Here is an 18,236-nt window from a genome sequence, read left to right on the forward strand (position 1 = left end):
ATGGCAGAGGAAAACCGCGGAGAGCAGATTGCTGCCATCACCTACACCTTTCTGTTCGTTTCAACCATTGCGTGTCTGCTCCGGATATACTGTCGTGGATGGGTCATCAAGGCGTTTGCGGCCGATGACTGGCTGGCCGTGATTGCTCAGGTAAGTCATTCAATCCCGAAGAGTCCGTGATACAATGCTAACGATACAATAGTTCTTGTTCATCATCTTCTGCTCCTACGAGATTACTGGTGTTCACTATGGAACTGGTCGCCACGTTAAGGATATCCCCGATGGAGGTACACCCAAGGCCATGCAAGTAAGTGGTACACTGATTCCAGTTCCTCATGTGAGGTTTTCTAACATTTCTATAGATGTGGTGGACTTGCGAACCTCTCTACGTCTTGACAAACATGGCCATCAAACTTAGTATCGCCATTTTCTTGCTACGAATTTGTGTCACCAGAATGCACAGAATAATCATTTACGTCGTTATTGGCGTTACCGAGGTTTACAGTCTGTTCTTCTTCCTGCTCTTCGTCCTGCAGTGCAAGCCCACGTCCTATTTCTGGACGCGTGCCTCGGCGGTCCCGCCAGAGGGACACTGCCTGGACGCATCAGTTGTCGCCAACGCCTTTTACGGATACTCGGCCATCTCTTGCTGGACAGATTGGACCTACTCCATTCTGCCAGTCTTCCTTGTCTGGAATTTGCAGATGAACAAGCAAGTCAAGATTTCGGTTGTTGCCATTCTGGCTGCTGGTTGCATGTGAGTTCTACGTTTTATTCTGGCTATTATTCTCGGATTGCCTTGCTGACAGACATGAAATATAGTGCATCTAGTGCAACCATTGTCCGTTTCCCCTATCTCTACTCTTTGACCGATATCGATGACTTCCTGTACTCTACCTCGGATGTTGCCATCTGGTCGACCGTCGAGACCGGTCTCGGTATCACGGCCGCTTGTGTGGCTACTCTCCGACCTCTTCTCAAGACCTTCTTCGGTGGCTCCTCAGCCCGCGGAAACGGCACCTCGGCGCGCGCCGCAGGATGGCACAGGACCGGCAGCGACCACCACACCAAGGGTGGCGACGCCTTTGACATGCACGACGTGACCAACAACAAGTTTGGCGTCACGACTGTTATCGATTACGGCAAGCAGAACGGCAACGGCAACATCGACCTCGAGGGCCAGAAGAACAAGGGCGACGCCGGCTCCGAGGGCTCGGGCTCCATCCACGACAATGACTGGAACAGCAGCGAGTCCAACCTGGCCGACAAGGCCGCCAACGAGGATCTCCGCCACGGCGCCCACTCGCAACAAGGTGGTGCTGGTGCCTGGAACATTACCGTTAAGAAGTCCATTGTTCAGACGAGAAATTAGAAAGGTCCAGGGGGCGAGGAAAGAAAACCCGGTGGTTGCGGTAATGATGAGACACAACTATAGTACCATGATGTAACGATACTTTTCATGGGGGGAAGACGAGACTCCCTTCTAGGTTGGGTTGGCCTTGAAGTGGTAGCACAGTTTCCTGTACAATCTTCGACACACATACTTTTTTTATTATTGTTAAACTCCAGCAGAGAGCGGGATTTGGGATACCCTTTCTAATAACAACCATAAATCAATAAATACAAAGAATTTACATGAACCCTTCTCTTTCCCTTTTCGTGGCCTGGAACGTGGTGTTTCTGTAAACTTTGGGGGCCATATCCACACATACCCCAGATTGACCCATGTCTTGCCATTTCCCGAATAATAGGGGAAAGACAAGGAGCAACGACAAAGACACGTCAGATCAATGCAATTCAGGTCAGTCAGCTTGACCCATGTTCCATTGGGCCGAGAACAAACGAGTCAAATATCTGCATCTGATTTGTCCCCCCACACAGGCAATGCAATTTTGAATTCTCCTTCCCCGTGAATTCCAGGACCGCGGAATGGATCATGCACGACACCGCCGACTCGCATCCCTGTAGCACATCATGGCACCAAGAGCAGGGGGAGTCGGCATGGGTCTTTTTCATTGGACCTTGGCAGGGGGCGAGGGAATAGTTGTTAAGCTTATCGGGGAAGAGGCATCCTCACTGGGCTGAGGAATCTGGAGAAGAAGAAAAAAGTCATACGATTTAGAAATGGGACCATCTACTGCCGCTTGACTGAATTCAGATTAATCGACTACATTATGATATACTGTTAGTTTGAGCTTGTAAACGTCAAATTCAGCTTTCCACGTGGTGGTTTGGGCCAAGCAAAAGTCCGGCAAAGGTTGAAATCCGGCGTTGGAGCCCTACCTATTCTCACCCTTCTCGGCCGACCAATTTACCAGGGCTCGTCGCAAGCCCAGAAGGTCAAGACCAAAGTTGCCTGCCGGGCTCTCAGTAACCGGTGCACGAATTGACGATCACAATTTTTCTAGAAGATGGCTAGCCAGGTATCACACATGGTACATTGAGTAGATTTTTAGGCCAACGGTCTTTGCTGATAGTAATTGCGCTTTCCATTGGCCTTGTCACGAATAACAGAGCATTCATACCAATACTAGATCTTGAAGGGGTCATTTTCGTATTGTTGCCCATTCTATTGTTTATTGCGCAGCCCTTTAAGGCAAACTAACGTAGGTAGTTTAGTTGGGTACCATCACGAAGGAACAGAAGGCATTTTTCACTGTCTCTCCCGCATCCAATCAACCATGACTCGCACGTCAGATATCCTCAAATAGGGCCATTCAATAGCACAACGGGCAGATTCGGGTAAGGCAGATTGGACAAAATTCATGTCAGAAGTAGTGATAGTAGTTGCTGTGAGCAAGAGGTGCGTGGCAATGTCCTCATGGCGGTCCTTTTTGGCGCAGTCGGGCTTGATGCCGGCGACCATGCTGGTAGGGGCATAGCGCGACTATTCTGTGCGCTGAAAGACGAACAAAGTTGGTGGCGATAGGGGATCCTCTGCAAGAACCATCACTGTCAATGATTACATGACCCATTGCCGCGTGGTGCGACATGTCACTCAGTTTCTTTCACTCAGAGAAGTTGCATGTTTCCTCTTCTTCATAGACTTTAGGAGCCTCCGATGTGCTTTCGGACATCGAGACACGTCGAGGTGAGGTCTAGAACTTGACTAGCTGCGGCCGTACAGGTTTAGCCATGTACAGCGCGGCAAACACTGCGACGTCGTGTCGCTGGTTGTGTGTGTCTGCATTAGTGAGCCCGACGCGAAACATTCTTGTCAGTCAGTCGGCCGAACCCCTACGTTAGCGTACCCGAACACTCGATCGTTGCAATGGATGGGATGTATGGGCTGGATGAATTGGTGGGCAGTAATGCTCTAGCAAAGATTACAGGTTTGTTTTCTCAGTACTTTGCCCCCCTTGATGGGCAATGCTCTTCCATGCGCATGGGCTCTTCACAGGCCACTCGGTCAGTAGCCCCAGCGGCCGCTTAGGGGGCTCTAGGCGCCCTACCAGTCGCACCCACTCAGGCAATGCTCCTAACGGGTCCTATATGGGTAGTACCTAGGCACATTTATACGGACTATAATCAAGACCGACACAGATACATGAGCGCAGACCCTCTCATTAGTAAGCTTGAGGGCCTTTGGGAGTTTCATCAACAGATGGAGAACATTGCGACACTTCAATGCTTGATTGCACGTCAATAGAATCTTCATGGCTTACTTACAGGGCACCCATGACTCCAAATGTATGCCAAGCATATCGCAGCCTGTGATTGGAACCCACGTATGTCCAATGTGGCTGGACACAATAGCAACATAGCCTCAATGCCTACCTGCGAGCGGCGGAATGTGTATCTTGCTGCTGTCGCCTTTGAAGTAATTCTCGCTGTTCTTCCCAGCAACAAATGCCCGGGTAGATAGTAAAGATGCAGAACTCTGGCAATGTCGCAAGGAGGGATATCGCCGCGGAGAGCTATGCTGCTGCCCTGAAATACCTTGAAAATGAGTTTGAGGGCAATTCCAAAGCCTTGACATGGCTTCAAAATGCAAAATCGACGTCGCTTGATGATCTCCTCGGGATTTCAAGGCAGGCCGAAGCAAAATATGATCAGGCGGCACAAGGAAAACGCAGCGTGAAAGCATGGATCCGGGGCTTGTCCAAGCGAATACTATATTATGGACAGGTGCTCGACACGCTGTCTCAACACCATCCTGAATACGTCTCGCTGGTCTGGGGTATGGTAAAGTTTGTTCTCATGGTATGAAAATCAAAGCGTTATATAACAACCACGATAATATTGGCTAATCTCGCACATATAGGGCATCCTCAATCATGCCAATCTTGTGACGCAATTTGCGCAGGCACTATCCATAATTGCGCAGGTCCTTCCGAGGACTGAAATTAACGCAGAATTATACCAGACTGACGAAATGAAAGAAGCCATCGCAAGCCTATACGCCCATATCCTGCTCTTCCTCCAGCAGGCTACAAAGTGGTACAATGTCGGACCGGCAGGCCGAGCGCTCACAGCCCTGTTCAAGCCTTTTGAGCTTAGTTACAAGGATACCGTTGAGCAAATCATGCTCTGTGCCCAGACGATTGATGACATTTCGAGCCTGGCCTCGAGGGTAGAAATCCGGGAGATCAAGACGTTTCTTCAAGGAGAAAGCAAGCGACTCGAGGAACGAGAGACAAAGCTGCACGAAATGCAAGCCCGATTTCATCAGGCTCAGGCAGAGCTTTCCGAAACCGTCGACAAGGTTCTTCAAATAATCACGAGTAAGCGGATTGTTTCTCACCTCACAAAGTTCTAGAATACAGCTAATGGCATGCCCAGGCGAGAACAGGAAAATCGATCAAGTCCACCTCAACGTGATGGACATGAAGCCTAGACTTGTTGACATGCACTTCAACCATGTTCTGGGAGTCTTGAAACCAAAGCGGTCGCCTGAAGATGCTCTTCAGAAGCACAGATCCTTGATACGGCGCTCATCTCCATGGCGGAGTCAGAATCGAGACACCTTTGAGATATTTCAACGCCTTGGCCAGTGGATCTCGGCACCAAAGACGTCCCTGCTCGTGCTGCAGGCACAACCTAGGGCACAGTCTCGAGTCAAGGAGATTGCAACGCAGTTGATTGGCACTCTCCAGCCCACCTCAAAGAGGGTCATCTGGTACCTCTCAAGTATCAGCTTTGCGGATCTGGACGCGGTTTCCGCCATCGAGGTCTTGCGGACTCTCGTGTATCAGTCTATGAAGCTGGAGCCAGGTCTGGTCATCTCTCAACCCGAGAACTTCAACACGGCCAAGCTTCACGCCTCGCACACCGAGTCTGAGTGGTTTGACCTGCTGTGCTCCATCCTGCGGCGACTGGCCACGTGTTTCATCATTGTCGAGGCCGAGGATGTGTTTAGAGATGAGGAGGAAGCCAACAAACTCGTCCAAGCTTTCGAGATGCTAGCAGATCGCTTTCAGAGCGCGGGCATGGCCATCAAGCTACTCCTGGTCAGCTACGGGCCGGTTCGGAGCAGAAAAGCCACGGAACAGCAATCAAACTCGGGAGTCTTGGTCGTGGGTAAAGACTCGCCCGTACCTCCACGCCTCCGAAAACCTGGATCTCGATCACCCCATCAAAGTGTAGGCTGGAACGGACTGGGCAGAAGGCTGTGACCGTTCAATGGGTCCTCTTCACATCTTCACGGAGAAATTCGACATTAGCAAGGGATGTCCAATTACTGTGAGATGAGTCAAGGTCGTGATGGCGTTATTTAGAAACCATATTCCTTGCTGCACAGCTTAGCACGAGAAATGAAAGCTATAACCAGGCAGTTGAAAGTCATTATGGGGGTCTCGAAGCGTAAAGTCTACACGGCGCATAGCAGTTCTGCTTCAAGCACAATCTTGCCCTCCTTATATCTTTCGCTTTTTTCCTTGGCTTTGTCGTACTTCCAGCCCATGACCTCGCCGCATCCGAGGCATCTGGCATCGCGCAAAGTATGCATCCCAGTCGTCATGGACTTCTCCTGTGGCATTCCAAAGTCCACATTCTCGACGTTGGAGAAAAGATAAGCCTTGCCGTGCTGACCACGAAAATTCTAGTTGTCTAGTCAGTAAAGAAAAAAGCCATTGGGGGTAGTTGTGACGGACTCTACTAATGATACTCTCATATAGTGCGAGGAATGTCTTGCAACTTTTACAGCCAAATTTTCTCAGATCAGACTTGGATCCGGGCGTCTGCGAAGTCTGCACGGTGGCGGACAGCGGGGCATATTTCGATTTTGGAGTAGTAACAGGAGATTGGCCGACTTCGACGTGCAGCCGCTGCGCAAGGCAAACCAGCTTCTTTCTGCGACTCTCGTTCTCGCTCGAGAGATCCTCCGAAATGGTACGTTTCAGAGAGGCTGCTGGCTGACTTGTTGCTGTTGCGAGTCCGTTCTGATTTAATGGCGATCGACGTTCGCTACCAATGAATCCTGCCTGTAAACTAGGCGTCCTTGGCCCCGACTGGCGAAGCGATACCAACTTGTCAGATGTAGACATTGTTGGTGGCCCGGTTCGCCCATTGTCAACTCTTGAAATCATTTTCCCCATCGGATGGTGTTGATATCGATTTCGAGGCATCTGAATTCACATCATCTTTCCTCCACCCTCTTTCCTCCCCCCCTGCTGCACCTGTACCAGTATGCAACTACACTGTACTGGAACGCCTGACCGCAGCGTGCTCAGCCTCCCCCAACACAGATAAGCCTGCTAGTGACATCCTATCAGCGCCTGCCACATAGCAACGGGGCGACGCTCACTCGCATTTGCGACGTCAGTCCTGCACCAATCATTGCTTAATCCATGAATCTCTTCTTTTCATTCACTTTTGCTTCTTTCTTTCATACGCGGGAATAGCCCACTTATGTCCAACAGCTGCGCCCGCCCAGCAGCTAGTGGAGAAAACATCTACATACTTCATAGAAAGATCACCAAAATTGAGTGAATTTTGAAGACTACGAGGTACCTCTACTGTCCTACGCTACTTTGGTGATTTGAGGACTCAAGGCCTCCCCCAAATTTTTCCAGCACCCTTTCGCAGACGTGTGCTCAATTGATGTAAATATCTAGTGTATACAATCAGGATCCGGATCGCGTCAAAAGGCTGTAGTGGCCCGAGCCTCGCGACAGACGGGCATATATATCAAGTTACGGCTTGACCACTGCCCCGAAACATTCATAGTTGTTTCTGACGGCACAATTTCAATCATTCTGGCGGCCCAGCCTGCAACAAGTGGCTGCAACCATGGAATCATCTCTTGCGGCCATGGCAGAAGCTCGTGCGAGGTCCAAACGTGCCAGCAGCGCCCTTTTGCTGCCCTCTGGGAAACCTTTCAAACGTCGGCGAAAATGCTCAACAGATTCCAATCAAAACAACGTTAGATCGTTGATTGTGCACAGAGTCCACTGCTCACAGTCCATGCCTGGGCACGATCGGCACGATCCCAAATTGTATCTGGACCAGCCTCGCCTCTTTGCGGGAGATACCAAGGCGAGCGCTCTGAGAGGCCAAGAGTGTATACAAAACAGTCTGGAAGACTACTTGGCTGTCCAATTTGACATTGGACTGGTAGTTCTTCGCACGTATGAGTGCACCGTCTATGCAACCGTCATCGACGATGAGTTTACCCTGTCGCATCTCCCCGATGCGGATTCAGAGACGGCCGCTGCATTGCGCCCATACTTTTACAGGTTGCAGGATAACCCGGTCGAGCCAGCACAGCCGTATGACGAGTCCATTGTACTGTCTAGCGATACCCAGTCTGCCATGAATGAACTCAGAGCGGCTCTGCCGCTTCTACTGTCCGGATGGAAAGCCAACTTGCAGCCGCCCTATTTGCAAATTTTCCATGTACGAGATCGGATCCGGGCTCTTGCGCCGGAAGTCTTGAGCGAACACCACCAGGCTCTTGTGCTTGGCCTTCTCGACTACGTGGAGGACTCATTTGGCGCCGAATACCGCGAGGCAGACGCATTGTTCGCGCAGGGCATGGTAACCAGAGGCCACATGAGCAAGCTCTTTGGTCCAAATGAGATTATTATTACTACCGATGGCGGCGAGCCGACTGCATATGTTTCAGAAGTCATTCCTGTTTGGGATCGAGACGAAAAGCTCTTACGTCTTCGATGTTATCATTGGATCTTTGATGGCGTTTTTCACCAAGAGCAGAAGACAATCATAATTACCTGGCCAGCCACCAACGAACCGATTCCCATCACAGATCTCGCAGCTTATCCCTTGCGATTTGATACGACCGGACAGATAGAACAGCATCTGCGAAGCCGAGGAAACATGTTCTGGTCATGTCGAAAAAGGAACCTTGTTGCATCTGTCGCTCAGTCAGCCCCATTCCAAATCCGCGTGGTGATATAGCCCCTCCCCGCTTCAGCCTTTGTATATTTTGGCTAATGCGGATCATACATGTAGTCTAATCCTCGCTATATGATTGATACTGTTACGTATCACGAGCTGCATGAAAAAGCGGCGAGTCAAAGAGCCGAGAACAGCACAACTCGGCTCAGTCAAGAGCTTATGGATTCCGAGACGCCTCCAGAGGGATCTTTTGTCCTGCTTCTCCCACCCAGAATTCTAGGTTTTGGGATGCATGACAAAAAATGGAGTAAGCAGGCTATGGCCTTTTACAACCCTCAATGATTGACTCGTACGATTAAATGATGAATTCTTTCTAGGAACTCTGCTGGTCAAGGATCTCCGTCCGCCCGAATGGAACAAGCGGGCCTTTCGTCAACTCGTTCTGGATCCGCAAAAGAAGGAGCTCATGGAAGCCATGGTCAAAATACACATATCTTCGACCATGTCAACGGATGTGATTGAAGGCAAAGGAAACGGGCTTATCATTCTTCTCCACGGCGGGCCCGGCACGGGAAAGACCTTGACTGCAGAGAGCGTTGCAGAGCTGGCGGAGAAGCCTCTATATCGAGTCACCTGCGGAGACATTGGCACGAACCCTGAAAGCGTGGAGCAGTACCTTGAAAGCGTACTCTATATTGGAACCACGTGGAAAGCAGGTGAGCAGGAGGGTCGCTCGTTGTGCGGCAAAGCAAGCTAATGGCCTTAAGTCGTGCTCTTGGATGAGAGTGATGTCTTTCTTGAAGAACGTGAAAAGACCGATCTCCAACGAAACGCTCTAGTATCTGTCTTCCTCCGGGCACTCGAGTATTACGAGGGGATCTTGATTCTGACATCCAACAGAGGTGAGACCTGATCTCATATTTCAATTCGCGGATATACTGATAATATAAACCATCAAGTCGGCATATTTGACGAAGCCTTCAAATCACGAGTCCAGTTGGCTCTGCACTACCCACCCCTCGACTACAAGGGACGGTGGGAGATTTGGAACAACTTCTTCAGCCTGCTCCGACGACAGCAAGAGAACAAGCAGTCCGTCGCGGATGGCTTCAGCAACGTTACCCTTGCGGATGGCGAGAGTATTTCCCAAGAAGAACTGTGCGATAAAATTGACGTGCTGGCCAAGGAAGAACTTAACGGCCGGCAGATTCGCAACGCCATCACCACGGCTCGTCAGCTCGCCCGCTTTCGTGGCCAGCCCCTGGGCTTTGCTCATCTGGCCCAGACCATTCGCATTGCCAATGAGTTTGAAGAGTATGTTGAAAAGACGCATGGCCACAAGGCTGGCGACTATGCAAAAGCGGCGGGGATGAGGCTGGAGTGAGTCGACAGGCCATGCCTGCCACCCATATGTTGCTGTTAGAGGCTATCAGACTATAGGCAGTGTTTGAGGTGTTGAGATAGTCCATGATGAATCATGGCCAAGTAGAACAGATCCCGATACTCAGTGGAGTCGCATCCCGGCATCCATGATTGCTTAAAAAGCTGCCAATAGGCGGAGAATTTCGCTAAAAAAGATTGACTAATGAAACGGCTAAAGTATAAATTTTGAAAATGCTATGACGCTGGGTATCTGAAGTGCAACAACGCTCGCTTAATACAGATGTTTGAAGTTGGTAGAAATTGAGTATACTCTTTATCCCTCAAGCGAAAGGCCTCGTGGTCGTTGCGACAATGTGAGTCTGGGTGCCCAAGTCGAGGTTCCCCACGTTGGCTAGCTCTATGTCTTCTTCCCAGCATCGTTCATTGGTGCATTCTCTTTTGAGTCTGTCGGTCGACTTTTGGAATCCTCCTGCAGCCACCACTCGGAACGGCGAGACCTGAATATCGTCATCGATGTCGGCCACACTGCCGCTCTTGCTCTTGTCCAGGGCGCCGCCAGTTCGGCTCGAGGTGGTTGTATGAATGTGGATGGACCGCTCGACGGCGACTGATGTTTTGCTTCTGTCTGAAAAGTTGCCTCGGGTGCCACTGTTATCGCGAGATGTGACATATTGGACAATGATCGTATCGGCAAGGACTATTGTTCGGGTCATGTGAGCTTGGAGTCGACACATTTGATCGGGCCAGTGTAAGAAGACTTACGATCCAAGTTGCAAGATAATAGACAGATCCATCCTGGCTCGCCGTTCAGGGCCATCATGATGGCAACGTTACTGTGTTCACATTAGACACAACCTGCCAACCCGGGACTGTTGGATGGCAACTTACAGAACACAGGTGAGTGTGGATGTGACTGCGCCAATGAAGGTCCGCTTGACCAAATCGCGCAGCTTCTCGTTCCCCGAAGTCTTGTCCATGTTGAAGGAATATGAGCGCCTCAGGGGAATCAGGAATAAGATAGTCAAATAGACGTTTACGCCCAGGTCAAAGGACACCAATGGGACCAAGACAGGTCTTTGCATCCCAATTACACATTTTCCATTGTCGAGATACGTGATTCGGAAGACAAAGTTGAGAATTCCAATGATGATGAAAATGGCTATGGACTGTTAGTTGATGATTTTTCTGGATTTGCGCCCGGGATACGATGGAGTAAGGACTTACTCAACATGCCGAATGAGTTGAAAATGTACAGTTTGGACTCGAGTCTCGAATTTCTGCCACCTCCCCAGACAACAAACTGCATTATATCAGCACAATGGTCAATGGTTCAACCGGGAGAAATACTTACAGCCTTTTCGACTAGGAAAAAGTAAATCAACTAGACAAGTTAGATTGATTCAGATATTATGTCCCGGAGCAATTCAACGTACCACCTGTCGAAATGATCAGTACGGCGCACTTGCCAAAAGCTCAATGTAGTACTCACCTTGGTCGAAATGTAACAAGCCAAACACAGGAAAATGGCCGTGGAGCACATGTCAAAGTTGTTATTGATACCAGGTCCCCAGCGTAGGATCATCGATATCGCCACAAATAACCAAGAGTCGATGTAAATGGCCAAGATGACTGCGACGATATCAGCTACTGTTTGACTCCCAATGTAACCCATGCATTTAACCTACCCCAGCTGGTCAATGGTGCCTTTTTCCATGATGTGATGAATGTGAAACGGAGGGCTATCATTCATTAGATTACAACAGTCGACTGCTTTCGTAGCAATGATGACGAACCAAAGAATGCCGACAATAGAGTCAGGGAGATGATGGCCACAATCATGCTACAAACGGTAGCAGCCAAGGGCACCACAAACAGTCCCTGGCCCTCTGGAGTTTCATGACCTGCAGCCCGTGCACCAAGAGAGTCCTGCGGTGTTGCCATGTTGTATAGTCGAGATGCCGCGCTCCATGAACGGGCGGCACGGGAAGAGCCAGACACGGAATGATGTCGTGTTAACCCTCCGAGTAAGAAACGGGGATCGGAATTTTGAAAACGTGGTGCTCAAGAATAGCAATTCGACATGGGCAATTTTGCAAAGAAAAACGATGTCCCGTCAAAGGCAAGGAGGGCGCATGAACTCTATTTAGGGACAAGGCCTGCCCACGCACCAGTGACCCCCATTCTCCCATCCACTTGATGCCATTGTCCATTTTCTGCATCCATCAGGACGGGCCAGAGGGAGGGCTAGGCAATCCCCGAGGACGCTAATCGCGAGGGCCGCACGGGGTGGATGGGTGCTAGAGGCCTGGCGGTTCTCGACCCCAAGCGTAAAAAGACGGCTTAGTTACGATCTAACAGTGTTCAGCTCTCCAATCACGACGTAACTCTAATTCCCAATGGCCAGTTCAGCCTGCTTTTCTTCCTCCTCCCAGCGTCTTGACCCAAAATGGGTGTGCCCGAGTATAGCTTGCATGCTGCAAACCAATGGCACTAATGCGGCTCTTTTGTGTAATCATTGCAATCCGTCCAATCCCCTTGGACCAGAGAGCCGGTGTAGTGGACTTGAGCCCTACGATCGTACAAGCCAGCACGTGCGTGGCGTTGCAGGCACAGAGACCGTTGAAACTCTGTGTGGTTCCCCCCTTCTGGCTATGATGTCGAGTCAGTGGACACTCTGGGGCTTTTTTGGAAGATAGTTGGGTTCAGAGGGCTCTCTCCCCGTTGACCGATTCCTCAATGTGATGGGCGATCTGTACTGATTTGCAAGTGCAGGATCGGGGGCAGTCTCACTTTGGCTGCAGAACGCAGAGAGCAAGTCAATGTTTTGTCCCCCGTGTCGCGTTACTGAGTTGCTCAGAGACCGGTCCCGAGACAAAAAAAAGCCACTTTCATAATACTGCATTCACAGGGGGCGACAAGAGCGTTGCCAAGGAGTTTTCCCCTTTTCAGACTCGACAATATCGTGAGCTCAGCCAAAATGGTGTCTTACTCTTGGACGGACAAGAATATATCCAGTCCGGACTTTTATTCTTCTTCTACACCAAAGGCGGGTAAGAAAAACGGACTAAAGAAATTGTCGATTTTGAAATATAGATCTGGGCCGTGACGGGACCGAATAAAGAGACAGCCGCCGTCTGTTCAAGGCTGTCCAGTTCCAGAGTCGAGACCGATGACTCGATGACTTGGAATGGATAGCACCGATTTTAGGGTGCTCGGACCCTCAACCTCGAGGTTGAACGATAAGGTGAACACATGTAGGTTCGCTGAAATGTTTTTTTAGACTGCCCTTGTCAAAAATTGTCATCTTTTGGTCTACGACGCCGGTATGCAAAAATTCCAGCTGGATGGTTAGCAGTGGGTCGCTGGATGCCAATGGTGCTGATGAGAGATGTGTGGGGAACTTGCCAAGGTGAAATCATGGTATTGTAATTTGTGCTCATTAATGGCAACTGAAACATAACCTACGCAAAGAATAGGTAATAATGGGAAAGATCTCAGACACGGATAGAAGCGCATAGATTTTCAAGATCCATCAAGAGAATGTCTTGAATGGCCATCGTTTCGGCAGGCAAAGACATTCCCCGAAGCCGTCCGTGTCTCGGAAACCAATTCAATTGCTCGTTGCCCTGAAGCGTTGCAAGAGTCTCTCGATGAAACAAGCTTCAAGTCGACATACTGATCGAAGACGACAGGCTGTAGGGCGAGACCACGTGCGGTCTGGCCGGCGCGGGTGCTAAGGGTTAGAACATGCGCAGACCAAGTCCTCGTAGTAAGTAGCGCTGCTCGTCCATTGCGCGGAGGGTCGGATAAAGTTTTGACTGTCACTGACTGTTGATTATGGGCACGTTTTTTGCTTGTAGCTAGTTGGCCACCAGCGCTGCCAGCCAACTATCTAGGCTAACCCTTTGTGCGAATGATTTGCTCATCAACTTGTGTTGAGGTTGCTTCCCAGGTGTTTACCGTCTGTTGTTTACCCAGACCGACTCTTGCCCTCTACTCTAAATTCCACGTGTTTGGGTATTGGGGTAAACTCAAACAGTCAGATAAGCAGCCATTAGCTGCACATGACGGATTTTGCAATGGCATACCTGTTTTGGGATGGCTGCTCGTGATTTGGGCCTGCATTAGCAGACCAAGTTCAGGAGGCAGCTGGTGGACAGTAATTCATAGCCTTGATATTTCAAGGGCCAGGTGGTGGTCAAGGCCTTCACATGTCCGAATAGAACTGGCAGCTGTCTCCGTGTCACTCATCAGTAGCTCTTCTTTTCATCGTTGCACTTTCACTTCCGGGGATATTGATGCACCCCGACGGCTACCATATATATATTTGTTGTAATGTGGTTTGCATCTTCTTGTCGCATATCCCTGTTTGCAAACTAGATGGTTCAAATCCAAGGAGGCGTTCTTTCTTTGGCCTAGTAGCCAACTCGGTCTGCACCGGCCGTAATCCACGGTATTTGAAGTTTGAACTCCTCTATTAGTCTTGTAAGCAAGCCCGGGTAGCTTCATTCTCTGTACCGGAACCAAAGATGTCTAGGGTGAAGGCTTATCCACCAACCGTGCCGTGTCGCCGAACCTGCAACGGATCCATCGTTTGCACGATGCCTGTAGCCACATCTGGTATAAACGGTAGCTTGGATTCCTGCGTCATCAGACACAAGTCCGGAGACCTGTTAGTTGGAACTGTTCAATCGAAAGAAATTGGCAGTAATGTTTGCCAACAGTTGTTAATCAGGCAATGGGACCGCCCCCTCCGAAAGGATTATGTCTGCACAGTCTATGTAAACTTATATATATTGCAAACAGCTAATTCTCTCAAAGATTCTCAAGCTTTGAGTGACCAGGTCAGCTTTCTGAAAAAGAATTGCCAGGGCCATCCAGCGCTGAAGATGAGTCAAAAGATAGGTCAAGCAGTATGACATAACTTCTGAGCCCGCTCAGTTACACACCATGGTGAAGAATCACCATGGCACTCATGCAGAAATATGCTTGCAGTTCCAGGAATAAGTAGAAAAAAGGTTCGTACTAGAGCCTGGAGTCAGTGCGTCGTTGAAAAATGTCTAAATTTCCTTTATTACCTAAATACTTTCCAGGAAAACTGCCGGAAGGGTCACACTCTAGGCGGCGGAATACAAAGACAGCCACTATATCCTGACCAATCAACCTTTTCTGAAGCGCTACCTATATTGTACCATGAGAGCGACCAATATAATTCTTTCTACAAGCAAGCGCAGGCAGCAGAACACATTTCAGTCGTAGGTGCATCTAATCTCTCACGGATTCCCGCCACCATGAGGCTGAGCATAATTTTCAAGGGCGCCGAAATCCAAATTCTCCTTTTCCGATGCAGAAACCTTATTATGGTACCTTGCAGGCACCCGCCAACGAGACGCCGAGCTCTCGCCTTTCTAACAAGTAATTCGCACTACCCTTTTTTTTTTTTTTTTTTTTTTTTTCCAGCACCGAGAACGGACCAGGTTCACCAGACATCATGCAACTCAAACATATATATTACCCTGTAACTGTGGAGAAGGATTGCCCCTTCAAGAGAATTGCAACAATTTCCTCGGCTCATCTCGAGCTAGAACCATCATCGACAAGTATTCAACAAATTTAACGTTATCCACTCCTCGGTCTGTGGTAGCTACAATGCGTCTGCTTTCCCTGGCTACGATAGTAATGGGCATTGCTCTTTCGCTCGGTGTTCTTGTGCCCTTGGTTGGAGCCATTCCTCTAAAAGGCGCGCCTCTGCAGCTGTTGCGCGCCCTGGAGCGTCGTGAACCGCCCTCAGCACTTCCGGAAAAGGCCACGGATGATCAGAAGAAATTCCAGCCAATTATGGATTTTGATCAAGATGGCTGCTACAACACACCTGCAATCGACTCCAACAATAAAACCGCCGGCGGTCTGAGACATGACTTCACAGGTGGCGAAGGTAAGAGAGCATACTTCATTCCGTGCTTCTATCATTCACCATGATAATTTGGTCTATATGCTGATTCTGGGACTTTCAAGCCGCCTGCCGCGACGCCTCGGATCTCCTCAACAATAACGTCTACGTGCGCACCCGCTGCAACGGAGGCTGGTGTGGCCACGTGTACGATTACTACTTTGAAAAGGACGTGGCGGTCCAGCACTTCTTCGACGTTGGTGGCCATCGCCACGAGTGGGAGCATATTGTGGTCTTTGTCAAGAACGACGTTGCCGAAGTGGTTGCGGTGTCGCAGCACGGGGACTATGATACCTGGCTGGCCAGCGACGCCACCTTTCAGGACGGTACCCACCCGATGGTCGTATATCACAAAGAAGGCGGATCGACGCACGCTTTTCGCATGGCCGACAGGGACGACTGGTGGGCCGAGAACCACAGTAGTGCTTGGTATCTTGGGCCACTTATTGATTATGACACTGGGTTTCCCGATGGCGTTCGGGATGTGCTGGTGAATCATGACTTTGGCCGCGCGACCATGGCGATCAAGGATGGCGAGTTCAAGAAGAACTTGGATTATGCCCGCAACAACCTCGTCGAGGGCTTTGACAGTGGTTAAGACATTTCGCACGGATAGGGATGGGGGACAAGTCCGAGGCCATACGCTGTACTAAGAAGTGGTGGTTTCCCTGGAATTGCAGGACAGCATGGCCTCGTTCAGTGGCACAGTTATCAGTCATATTAATATAAATATCGTTCATGGCACAAAAGATACATGGTTATGAGCAGTTGACCTTCAAGAAGCCCTCAGCTTGTAATCTACATGAATGGGCCTCTTTTCTACAAGTAGAAACGTCCGAAGATCTTCCCATTGAAGCTGCTTACCTTGTGAAGCCTGAAAATCAAAATTCCAGAGCAGCTTTGACATGATGAGCCTCATTTCAGCCCAGGCAATGTGTTGTCCCATGCAATTGCGTGGACCAACACTAAACGGCTGCATTGCTTGGCGCTGGTCCTTGTAAAACGGACTGCTCGTGTCCGTAGTCGATTCTGGTAGCCAGCGTTCGGGGATAAACTCTAGGGCTCTGTGGAACATGCCCTCATCGCGGTTCATGGTGTACACTTGTATAGAAACCTGAGTCTGCAGGGCCAAATGATTAGTATTCTCAATCACAACCTCGAGAATGAAAAGGATGCAACTTACCCCTTCAGGGAGCCAAACTCCACAAACCTTTTCCCCATTCTTGGGCACAACCCTAGGCAGCATCCATGGAATTGGCGGGCATAGACGAAGGCCTTCATTGAGCACAGCTGTGAGATATGTAAGATCATTGAGTTTAGCCACGGTAATCTTGTCCTCGCTTTGGAATGCACTGCGGACTTCGTTGACCAGAATGGCAAGCTTTGATGGGTTGTTGACAAGATAATTGAATGTGCCACCGAGAACCGTTGCAGTCGTCTCACTCCCCGCCGTCGTCAATACCATGAAAGTTGCATTGATCTCGTCCTCTGATATGGTCTTGTCAATCTCCGCTTCAATCGCATGGTGCATGAGATCCGGGCGCTGCAATTCAAAATTGCGACGCCTGTTGGCCTTGTCCACAATCTGTAGATAGTGGTTCTCTGCCTTTTTCTTGAGAGAAGATGGGATGCACTTCATCAGTGCGTATTCGATTGCCGGATAGAACCGTGCTGCGGCAACCATGGAGGCAGCCTTGACGCTGTTGAACAAGAGCTCGATCCAAGCATGATATCGTGAGTTCTGCAGGCAGTCAAATGACTCTCCAAAGCCGAGATTCCCAAAGACGTCAAATGTAGTGAACATGAACCAAACAGAAATGTCAACCGTCTTGACTTGGCCAGCTTTCACCGTGTCCAAACCCTCCCGAAGCCGCTGGACTAACAAATTGACATATCTCTGTATCATGGGTTCCTGCGACCGCAATGCACGGGCAGTGAAACCTGGAGCAATGGTCTTGCGGATGCGGGCGTGATTATCCACGTCAAGGGCATTAATGATGGACAGTGGCTGTCCCGGCTGACGATTCCACCACACCGGATCTTTGAGGAATTGAGGGCGGTCAGGCCGGAACTGAAAGATGTCGTTCCAAGCTGCAGGGTGCGCAAATGTCACCTCATTCGGTGCGATGCGCAAAACCGGTCCATACCTCGCATGGAGCTTCTGGATATCATGGACTATTGTTCCTCGCAGGAGAGATGCCACAAAGGGAAGACGCGATGCCGACCATGGACGCGGGCCAGGCACTTGAGATAATGGATGTAGGTAGAGGTTGTAGATCCATTGAAACGCAAGATACTACAAGATTCTGTTTTAGTCAATCTTGGGCGACAGAGGTAGTGTTGCTGCACAAGACTGCTTACCGTTGGCAGTACAGCTATCAGGGCCGTTAGCAAAGTCGAGGGTGCAAGAATGGCAGTCATGGCAACGAGAGATGATATCCGAGGTTTTGCAATGGGGTTTTACATGCTGCCAGATCCAGCGCGCTGTCAAGACCAAACAATTCAAAAATAAAGGTCAGCAACACTCTTTATTTGACGGTCTCGACAGACCCGTGAGATCAAAGTCGATCCTACAAGCAGACGGCACTAACATCTTGCATACAGT

General features: G+C 49.7%; 7 protein-coding genes across 7 annotated transcripts; 4 read left to right on the top strand and 3 right to left on the bottom strand.

Moving 5' to 3' along the window:
* On the top strand, positions 1 to 1,372 carry PFICI_13851 (uncharacterized protein; the record flags this gene model as incomplete). Its single annotated transcript, XM_007842432.1, has 4 exons — positions 1 to 150; positions 203 to 307; positions 363 to 757; positions 823 to 1,372. The coding sequence occupies 4 exons, from the start codon at positions 1 to 3 to the stop codon at positions 1,370 to 1,372; spliced, it is 1,200 nt and encodes a 399-aa protein (XP_007840623.1).
* Positions 1,373 to 3,870: 2,498 nt separating this feature from the next.
* Positions 3,871 to 5,615, top strand: PFICI_13852 (uncharacterized protein; the record flags this gene model as incomplete). The annotated part of the gene is made up of 3 exons (XM_007842433.1): positions 3,871 to 4,203; positions 4,265 to 4,724; positions 4,783 to 5,615. The coding sequence occupies 3 exons, from the start codon at positions 3,871 to 3,873 to the stop codon at positions 5,613 to 5,615; spliced, it is 1,626 nt and encodes a 541-aa protein (XP_007840624.1).
* A 194-nt stretch (positions 5,616 to 5,809) lies between these two features.
* PFICI_13853 (uncharacterized protein) lies at positions 5,810 to 6,485 on the bottom strand (the record flags this gene model as incomplete). The annotated part of the gene is made up of 2 exons (XM_007842434.1): positions 5,810 to 6,040; positions 6,093 to 6,485. 2 exons carry the CDS (start codon positions 6,483 to 6,485, stop codon positions 5,810 to 5,812), a joined length of 624 nt encoding a protein of 207 aa, XP_007840625.1.
* A 745-nt stretch (positions 6,486 to 7,230) lies between these two features.
* PFICI_13854 (uncharacterized protein) lies at positions 7,231 to 9,682 on the top strand (the record flags this gene model as incomplete). The annotated part of the gene is made up of 5 exons (XM_007842435.1): positions 7,231 to 8,349; positions 8,413 to 8,605; positions 8,676 to 9,014; positions 9,066 to 9,200; positions 9,258 to 9,682. The coding sequence occupies 5 exons, from the start codon at positions 7,231 to 7,233 to the stop codon at positions 9,680 to 9,682; spliced, it is 2,211 nt and encodes a 736-aa protein (XP_007840626.1).
* A 319-nt stretch (positions 9,683 to 10,001) lies between these two features.
* PFICI_13855 (uncharacterized protein) lies at positions 10,002 to 11,622 on the bottom strand (the record flags this gene model as incomplete). The annotated part of the gene is made up of 8 exons (XM_007842436.1): positions 10,002 to 10,378; positions 10,444 to 10,514; positions 10,570 to 10,840; positions 10,906 to 10,981; positions 11,033 to 11,062; positions 11,171 to 11,310; positions 11,367 to 11,420; positions 11,475 to 11,622. The coding sequence occupies 8 exons, from the start codon at positions 11,620 to 11,622 to the stop codon at positions 10,002 to 10,004; spliced, it is 1,167 nt and encodes a 388-aa protein (XP_007840627.1).
* Positions 11,623 to 15,330: 3,708 nt separating this feature from the next.
* On the top strand, positions 15,331 to 16,229 carry PFICI_13856 (uncharacterized protein; the record flags this gene model as incomplete). Its single annotated transcript, XM_007842437.1, has 2 exons — positions 15,331 to 15,616; positions 15,697 to 16,229. 2 exons carry the CDS (start codon positions 15,331 to 15,333, stop codon positions 16,227 to 16,229), a joined length of 819 nt encoding a protein of 272 aa, XP_007840628.1.
* A 177-nt stretch (positions 16,230 to 16,406) lies between these two features.
* PFICI_13857 (uncharacterized protein) lies at positions 16,407 to 18,052 on the bottom strand (the record flags this gene model as incomplete). Its single annotated transcript, XM_007842438.1, has 3 exons — positions 16,407 to 16,751; positions 16,815 to 17,927; positions 17,993 to 18,052. The coding sequence occupies 3 exons, from the start codon at positions 18,050 to 18,052 to the stop codon at positions 16,407 to 16,409; spliced, it is 1,518 nt and encodes a 505-aa protein (XP_007840629.1).
* Positions 18,053 to 18,236: the final 184 nt, after the last annotated feature.

Source organism: Pestalotiopsis fici, assembly GCF_000516985.1.
Source record: "Pestalotiopsis fici W106-1 unplaced genomic scaffold PFICI_Scf_12, whole genome shotgun sequence".
In the NCBI taxonomy this organism is placed as follows: Eukaryota; Fungi; Ascomycota; class Sordariomycetes; order Amphisphaeriales; family Sporocadaceae; genus Pestalotiopsis; species Pestalotiopsis fici.